The sequence below is a fragment of the Malus sylvestris genome, chromosome 12, assembly GCF_916048215.2.
Source record: "Malus sylvestris chromosome 12, drMalSylv7.2, whole genome shotgun sequence".
NCBI classification, from domain to species: Eukaryota; Viridiplantae; Streptophyta; class Magnoliopsida; order Rosales; family Rosaceae; genus Malus; species Malus sylvestris.
In genome coordinates, this window is record NC_062271.1 from 1,836,007 (window position 1) to 1,845,680 (window position 9,674).

At 42.7% G+C, this 9,674-nt stretch overlaps 1 protein-coding gene across 1 annotated transcript; it reads right to left on the bottom strand.

The window, feature by feature from the left end:
• Nucleotides 1–6,684: 6,684 nt before the first annotated feature.
• On the bottom strand, nucleotides 6,685–7,635 carry LOC126593592 (uncharacterized). The gene is made up of 2 exons (XM_050259696.1): nucleotides 7,119–7,635; nucleotides 6,685–6,806 (listed from the first exon to the last, which is right to left on the bottom strand). Exons 1-2 carry the CDS (start codon nucleotides 7,633–7,635, stop codon nucleotides 6,685–6,687), a joined length of 639 nt encoding a protein of 212 aa, XP_050115653.1.
• Between the last annotated feature and the right edge of the window lie 2,039 nt (nucleotides 7,636–9,674).

A 9,674-nucleotide genomic window follows, 5' to 3' on the forward strand; every position in this document is an offset into this window, starting at 1 on the left:
AAGCTTCACCTATAACAAAAGCTTCAACACAAAAGCTTCACCTACAAAAGCTTCACACTATCTTGATCAAGATAGTGTGAAGCAAAATCAATTCATGGTACCCAACAAAGCTTCAACCTCAAAGCTTCACCTACAAAGCTTCAACTCCAAAGCTTCACCTACAAAGCTTCAACTCCAAAGCTTCACCTACAAAAACTTCAACACAAAAGCTTCACCTACAAAGCTTCAACTTTAAAATTTCACCTACAAAGCTTCAACACAAAAGCTTCACCCATAAAAGCATCACCAACAAAAGCTTCACCCACAAAAACTTCACCAACAAAAGCTTCACCCACAAAAGCTTTACCCTCACCCACAATAGCTTCAACCATAAAAGCTTCACCAACAAAAGCTTCACTCACCACAAAAGCTTCACCTACAAAAGCTTCACCCACCACAAAAGCTTCACATACAAAAGCTTCACTCACCACAAAAGCTTCACCCATAAAAGCTTCACCAACCACAAAAGCTTCACCCATAAAAGCTTCACCCATAAAAGCTTCACTAACAAAAGCTTCACCTACCACAAAAGCTTCATCCACAAAAGCTTCACACTATCTTGATCAAGATAGTGTGAAGCAAAATCAATCCATGGTACCCAACAAAGTTTCAACCTCAAAGTTTCACCTACAAAGCTTCAACACCAAAGTTTCACCTACAAAACTTAAAATATATATATATATATATTATTTTTTTCAAAAATTCAAAAATTTAAAAATTCGAAAAAAAAAATTGCCTAGGCCTCCTCTTCTTTGGGCCTAACAACTTTCATAACAAATATATATGAAGGATGAGTTTTGGGCTACCACTTAGAAAGGAAATTCCTCATTTGTCAACTCTTTCGACCAGAGACTTGGGGGACTCTTACCATGTGCTACTGCACCTTGGGACTCGGAAGTCTCACGACTACTCAGTGACTTGGATTTTTCAAGTCTCCAACCGAAAAGTTTTCCTCACTCGGGAAATTAAGGGAGCACTACCTCAACATACATGCTTCATTCTCAAAGCTTCAACATACAAGCTTCAACAAAAGAAAAAATTCAAAGAACTTAGTGAAGAAGGCCTTGGTGTATTTAACACAATACGTTGAAATGAAGCAAAGTTTGTTTATTGATATCTATGATAAGTTACAAATATGTACATATACATGAATCAAAATAAACGAACAAGAGGGAGTCTTCACAAAGGTTGTTCAGGAAAAGTCTCAGCAGTCGGCAGAGCCCCAGATTGAGGAGGCACCGGAGGGTGATTATTCGGAGCCTCAGTACTAGACAGAACCCCAGAAGGAGGAGGCACCGAAGGTTGATCATTTGGAGCTTCATTACGCGGTACAGCCCCAGAAAACGAAGGCAATAAATGCCTTTCGAACAAACCCACAAACCTCTGATGATCAAGTAAAATCTGACCATCAGATTCCTACAGCTGGTCGAATTTCCTCTTCATGTTTGTAGCATAATCATATGCGAACTTGTGCAACTGTTTATTCTCATGCTTAAGCCCTCTGATTTCCTGTTTGAGACTTATCACTTCAGCCGCCAATGATTCAACTTGGCAGGTTCGAGCAAATAAGCGTTGAGCCATATTAGACACAGAAACTGCACATTGAACACTGAGAGCCAGAGAATCCTTAACAACCAATTCATTAGACCGTTTGGAAAGTAGTATGTTATCTTTGGGAGTGAGAAGGTTCCTAGCCACCACCGTAGCGGTCATATCATTTTTCATCACAGAGTCCCCAACGGTAAGATGACCAGTAGGGGATAAGAAGGATGGGTGCCATATGTTGTCTTGAGAAGGCATGGCTGCCTCTTCACCAAAGTTCAAGTCAAAACGACGGTCAGATGGGCCAGACATTCTCAGAAATGATGAAGGAGAAATGAGGTGCAATAAATCTCTAAAGTACAAAAATAAGGGGAAAACTCCTGCGAGCAATAACTCTCTGAACGTACTTCTTGCACACAATTGGTGCCCCTATAAAAGAAAAGGCAGCATGGCCGTTTGTTCAAAAATCGAAGAGGCATCACTCTCCAGATTTTGAGAAGCAGATTTTCCTGAGTAAAATATGTCGACAATCCCTACACGCAACATTAGCTCCTCGGGTAACACATATAACTTTGCCAAAGATCTCTGACAAAGTTTAGACACATAAATTTTGAAGGTCCAGCTACCCTATTATTACCCATAAGGGTAAAAAAACAACACCACTGCTTGGTAACTGGAAAGTCCCTATGTGTATTAGCCTCTGTTCTCCGTGGCAAGGCAGAATTGGCAAAAAAGCCCAACTTTTACTCACATCGAGAAAACACTCCCAATAGGATTACTTGCTCAAAAATTGAAGAGGCACCGCTTTTCGAATCTCGAGAGCCAGACTCCCACCAGGATCGTTTTCTCAAAAATCGAAAAGGCACCGCTTTCCGAATCTCGAGAGCCAGACTCCCACTAGGATTGCTTTCTCAAAAATCGAAGAGGCACCGCTCTCCGAATCTCGAGAGTGAGACTTCCACCATAATTGCTTTCTCAAAAATCGAAGAGGCAACGCTCTCCGAATCTCGAGAGCCAGATCCCTAACAGGATTGCTTGTTCGAAAACCGAAGAGGCATCGCTTTCCAAACTTTGAGAGCCAGATTTCCTTAGATAAAGCTTGTATGCAATCTTCACATGCAACATCAGCTTTCCAGATACCACAGACCACTTTTTTAAAGTGCTCTGACAAAGTTAAAACACGTGCATGTTGCAGCTCACACTACATTGCTATGACTGAGAAGGGTAAAGGAACAACATTACTACCCATTGTTGAAACAATTCCTATATATGTCGATCTTCATCCTCCACAGCCAGGCATACCTGCAAATAAAAAAATGCTCAACTTTTATTCACATCCGAGAGGGCATTCCCAGCAGAGTCTCTCAAAATACTCATCTTCTCCCCCTCCTGATGATACCTATGCAAACAAGCCACACCAGAGCAAGAGTATCTCATATCATCAGGGTTAAAAGCAAGAGTATCTCATATCATGCTTTTTCCCTGTCTTTTCCTTTGCCCTTGCTCTTACCTGCAGGACAAGAAGAAAAAACGCAATCAGTCGAAACCTGAAATCAAACTTCTAATCTGGAACTGATTACCTGAAATCTTTGCATGGTTGTTTGCCTAACATTGCTCTTGAGTACTCATCTTCAACTATTGTCAAGGTCACGAAGTCCTTTGGCAAATACCTTAGAACAGTTGATATGATATTGACGCTTTACATTGAAGCTGCCACGCATGGATGAGTCGCTGAGAAGTAGTGCTCTGAATGACCATTTAAATGCAAAGGTTGCATTCCACTTCTGCATCGGGGACAAATGCTGTAAAAGATTGAAGCAGAATGATCAATGATGAGCTGGAATAGATCAATACAGCACGATGCCTTTCCTGCAGAACCATACAACCCAGACAGAGGAGTCTAAATCAAATCCAAACCCAGCATCACTGCCCTATTCGAAGAACTCGAGAAGCTTCAACAACCTTTCGCTGACACCATCGCCAAAGTGCAAAGCATTGCCATACCACACCTACTACTTTGTCGACAGTAAAAGTATCCCATATCATTAGGGTCAAACGTACTCTAGATTTGAGGGACTTGTTTTGACCCTCAAATTCTTGAGTCGGCCTTATACTCTTGAGGAAATCAGAAAACCCTTCAGCCTAGTTCAAGAATAAGCCTATGGAAAGTTACTTCTTCAAAAGCAAAAGTATCTCATATCATCTCTTCACCATTTGCTTCTCTTTATCCTTATTGCTGTTTACGACACAAGGAGAATGAGAACAATGAACCGGAAGCTAAAGTCAAACCTCCGATCCAGGTTGCTTGCTTGGAAGTCTGATTGCTTACCTTGTCTGTTACCTCCTTTGGCAGACCTTTTCACTCAGAAACTTAGATGACTCTCACTATAGGGTTTGTATCGCGCTTGACCAAACCCGAAACTACAAGTAAGCTTCAAGTGAAATTGATACATTACCTTGTGCATCTCTACTGGTTAGAGATACCACTCCTGGATGGAAGAAAAGTACTTCAAGAGAAGATGTCACATCTACCTATGAGATAAATAAGGCAACTAAAAATGATACCACACTTCGGTACTTAGAAGTTTCGTGATTACTCAATGGCTTGGATCTTGCAAGTCCCAGAGCTCGACCAATACCTGAAGCCCCCGAGGTCGTGGTTAAGCCAGTTATCGTACTATCGGTCGACTCGCACGCGGCTCCAGGGTCGACAAGAGTACCTGTATTGGGGGAAACAACCCTTTCGACTGGGAAGAATCTCCCTAAGAATCCAAAACATTCGGCGGTCATCTTAGAAGAGGTATGATTATGCTGTTAAACCCCTTTACTTGTTAGGTCAAAAAGGTATTAACACTTTTTGTTTTGAGGATGATGAGAGTGACGATATTTCACTGGCGAGTCGCTCTCGACCAATCTAAGCTCCTTTCGTTAATCCTCCCCCCGTGGTTGAGGCGGCCAATTAGGTTAATCCTCCTGCAGCCGATCGCAGAAAGAGGCCTATCGTCGAACCTGAAGTGACGTCAGAAACTCTAATTCACCCGCAGGACCAAGACCTCGGCATCCCCTCTCAAGAAGTGACTTCGATTTTTGTAAAGCTCAATTACTTTCTCTTGTCAATTTGTATAACAAGTCTGAACCTAGAAAATATTAAATGTCAGGTGCCCAATTATTCATTTCACCAAAAATTTTATGCGCTGAAAGGTGTTATCTACATTTCCTGGCCACCTTAGTGGCCATCGAACGTAGATAACCTTCATCGACCGCGTCAATTAAGAAGCAGTTTGAAACATTGGGCTCGGCCATTAAGTTCCTTAGGTTCGAGCAATGAACCTAGAGACATGGCCGAAGTTTCCTATCGGCAGGTTTAAAATAAATCCTTCTTGCTACATTTTTTTATGATTTTCCTCGCGCCTAAACTGTTTTTGTGTGCAGCCTTCATGGGAATTCGAATTTGATGCTCTTCTATCAAGCAATTCGAGAGCGCCTGGTCCTTCGGCAGCTACGACTGCACCCGGCGAATCAACTGTTCTTGCTCGGTTGCATGAACTTTTGTCTCTCTCAGCTTCGCAAATCCCCGAACGCAAGGGCCTTGATTCGGTGGGTGCATGTCTGAAGGATCTCGGAGCTGATGGTCAATTGAGTGTCGAAGCCATTGTTCAAGCGTCGTCCACCTTGGAACGGACTCGAGAATATTTCAGTATTTTTTAGAAAGCTCTTCAGGTTGATGATGATTTGAAAGCTGCAACAGCCGTCCAAGATGTTCTTCGTCTGAAGGTCAAAGTTTTAAAGGCAAAAAAAGAAACCCTGGCTGACCTTGATCGTCAAATGACCGAACTGGCATATCGAAGATCGGTAATTAATTTTGAGCTTGAGAAGGAGATTTTGAGTCGGGCGATAAATCTTGCTTAACCAAATACGCGGCGAGCATGAAGCAAGTCGAGCAGTTGAAGATGGACAAGAGGAATCGGCAAGCCGAGGTCACAATGGGCGAGGTGAGGTGGTTGGAGTTGAAGGCCGTTCTTGAAACTCTTCTTCATTCGTCACCCTAGAATTTGATTGTAAACTGATCCGTCAATGAAATGAACTTTATGAAATGAAATGAGCTTTTATTCTTGCATCTCCCATGTGACTGGATAGTATTTCTTTAAAAACTTTCCATTGATTGGCAACTTGTGAATAATACCGATTCGATCTCTAAGACGGTATGCCCCATTACCGAGAACTTTATGAATAACGAATGGCCCTTCCCAATTCAGCGACCCTTGTTGAACCTGGGGTCTTTAATTCCTACGGGTAGTACGGTTTGCCAAACCAGCTCTCATTCGCCGAACATATTTTTTCTAACTCGTTGATTATATGCACGCTCGGCGATTTTCTTTTGAGCCACTAATAAATTATAAGCATCAAGTCAAGCGTCTTCTAAATCTTCTAGCTCTTGTCTCATGGCTTGACTATACTCGGAGCTGAACAAACTACTTTGTTCAATTATTCGCAACGAGTTTATACTTAGCTCAACGGGCAGCATTGCATCATGTCCATAAGTCAACGCGTACGGAGTCGTTCCGGTGGCCGTTCGTAGAAAAGTTCGATAAGCCCATAATGCTTCGTTTATCCTTAAGTGCCATATGTCTGGCCCTTCTTTTATCATGTTTTCGAGAATACCAATAAGAACCTTATTACTTACTTCAGCATGTCCATTCACTTATGGGTAGTATGGCGTAGATTGCTTGAGTCGATCCTTTAGATTTGCCGTATAATCATTAAATCTGTCGAATGTAAAAATTATACCGTTATCTGTTATGATTGTTTCTGGCAGGCCGATTCTGGTCACAATGTTTTCTTTAATGAAACTACAAACTTCTTTAGACGTTAGCTCGGCATATGACTTGGCTTCGATCCATTTGGTGAAGTAGTCTGTTGCAACAAGTATCCACGCATGTTTGGCTGCACCAAAAAATGGTGTGATTTTACCGATAACATCTATGGCCTATCCTAGGAACGGTCATGGTTTGGTGACCGAATGTAATGATTCAGCTGGTACTCTATGTACAGGCCCATGGATTTAACACTGTACACAACCTTTTGCGTACTCAATACAATCCTTCAGAATACTCGGCTAGAAATAGCCGTGCCGTCGAAGTAGCCAACGTATTTTTCTTCCAGATTAGTAGGGTCCTCAAATTCCTTCATGTACTTCTGCCATTGCTTGAGCAGCTTCTTGCGGGCTGAGGCACAGCAATAGTAACCCATCCTCACCTTTTCGATACAGCTCATTCTGGTATAATACGTAGTTTGTGGCATGAACCCTTGTTCGTCGGTCGTGTTTTTCGTTGAGGTTATCAATATATCGCATAATTGTCATTCTCCAATCGTTGGTAATGCCTCGACGGCACAAACCTCAATAATGTCCTTTCGTTCTAACAACGAAGCCAAAGACATGACCTGTGTACAGATCACGCAGTCTCATTGGAGAACTTGCTGATTAATCAAGGCCGAATGTACTTGTTGTAACATAGGTATTTCTCGGCCTAATTTACCCCCTATGAGTTGGGCTCCAGAAGCTATTTGAGCCAATTCATCGGCGTCAGTGTTATAAACTCGTGAAATGTGTTTGATAATTACTCCGTCGAATGATTTGACCAAATAGATGGCAACCATGCAACGAAAACTCCCGTTGAGTTGATTAATGACAAGTTCGGAGTCACCAAGAACAAGGACACGAGTTGCCCGCAAATCGTGCAGCACGATGAGGCCGATAACAAGGGATTCGTATTCAGCTTGATTATTTGTACAATCGAAATCGAGCTTAAGAGAAAAATACCAACGATTATGAGTGGGGGATTGAACAACGATCCCAACGCCAGCCGAGACTGAAGTACTAGAACCACCAAAGTACATCGTCCAGTAATTATCACGTGTTTGTATCAGGTCGATGTCAACATTATTGCCCCCGAATGCATACGGGGAATAGTGATGGGCCAAAAAATCAGCTAGAGCTTGACCTTTGACAGCTTTTTGGGGTACATATTGCAAGCTGAATTCAGAAAAGGCCATCGTCCACTTGCCGATTCGGCCCTTTACGATTGGCCGAGTGAGCATGTAATGAATAACATCGATTTGGGCGATGACCTGAGTGACTGACGAGAGCATGTAATGTCTAAGTTTTGACGTGGCAAAAAATAAGGTAACACAGAGCCTCTCGACAACAGAGTAATTGATCTCTGGTGGGTTAAGGTTCCGGCTAAGGTAAAAAATGGCTTGTTCTCGCCTGACGTCATTATCATGTGCAAGAAGGTAACCAATGGATTCTTCGGTCGCTGAGATATATAGCTTAAGAGGTTGACCCCGTCATGGTGGAACGATGACGGGTGGAGTCGTTAGAGAGACTTTGATCTACGTCAATACCTCTTAGTGCTCAGCACACCATTCGAAGGTGTCAGAGTCCTTAACTTTCAAAAGCGTGGAAAAGGCTTTTATTTTCCCAACCGAGTTAGCAATGAATCGTCGGAGAAAGTTGATCTTGCCGAGCAACAATTGTAATTGTTTCTTAGTTGTATGTGGTGGAGCATTAATGATTGCGCGAGCTTTGTTGTCGTCTACCTCAATACCACGGTGATGGACGATGAAGCCTAAAAAATTCCCAGATGATACGTCGAAAGCACATTTGGCAGGATTCATCTTCAGATTGTATCGGCGCATGCGCAGGAATGCTTGACAGAAGTCATCCAAATGCGTCTGTCGTCGTGCTGATTTGATGACCACATCATCGATATAGACTTCGATGATGGTACCAATTAAATCATGGAAAATAATGTTCATAGCTCGTTGGTATGTAGCCCCAACGTTCTTGAGGCCGAAGGGCATAACAACCCATTCGTATGTGCCGAGTGCCCTGGGACATCGAAAGGAAGTCTTGTAAACATCAGCCTCGGTGATGAAAATCTGGTTATAACCGGCATGCCCATCCATGAAGGATAGGATCTCGTGATATGTTGTGGCGTCAATTAACAAGTCGGACATCGGCATCGGGTACTCATCTTTGGGCGTTGCCAGGTTTAAATTACAAAAATTGATACAGATGGGTAAGGCGCCATTTTTCTTTAGTACCGAGACGATATTGGCCAGCTACTTGACGTATCGAGCAGTCCGAATAAACATGGCTTTTAAAAGTCAAACTAGTTCGTCCTTTATGCCGAGCTGTACTTCGGCGAAAATCGACGATGGGGCTGGCAGAAAGGCTTACAACCAGCTTTGATGCGTAATTCATGTTCAACAAACGTCCGATCAAGACCCAGCATCTCATGATAACTCCAAGTAAATCAATCTTTAAACTCGTTGAGTAATTAACGGAGTTCGACTTTCATGGTATGAGGTAATAATGCATTAATAAATAACGGTCGAGGGTCATCGGCCGTTCCGACATTTATTTCCTCTGAAGGGTCCTTAACTTGAGGTCAACTGTTTTCAAGTTCGGCCGGTGTGGCCTAAACTTTATCCAATGACAGTACTAGGCCGTTATCTTCTTCAGCCAAAAATTCAATTAAGTTGATGCCTGAATATGGGTGCTTGGAAATAGCATACCAATGGACCAGCAGGCGTTCCATCGTGGATGAAACCATGGCCCAACGCCTCTCACCTTTGACGTCAATCATCAATGGTAGGGATCAAGTTGGCCAAGCCGAGTCTTGCCGAATCCTAGTGGACAGTCTCGATGCCTACCTCAATAACTTTCTGGATGGAGATCCGAGTCGGCCGTCCATCTTGAGATAACCATGTAAGGTAATGTAGCCGACGTGATCATCATAATAGCGGGCCTGAATCATGTTGGTTTCAAATGGCTGAGTATCGGTTAGGTGGACCACGACCGATTTGCCATCCCAAAAAATGAGAACTTGGTATAAAGAAGAGGGCATGCAATTCGTTTGATGAATCAAATCCCTACCGAGCAAAGCATTATATTCGGTCTTAGAGTCGACGATAAAAAATGTGGTCATGTGATTGTGACCTGAAATGTTTACCTTTAGAGGAAGTGCTCATTTGGTTTAGACTTGTCACCAACAAAGCTGCTCATGGTTATTCCTGAAGGAATGAGT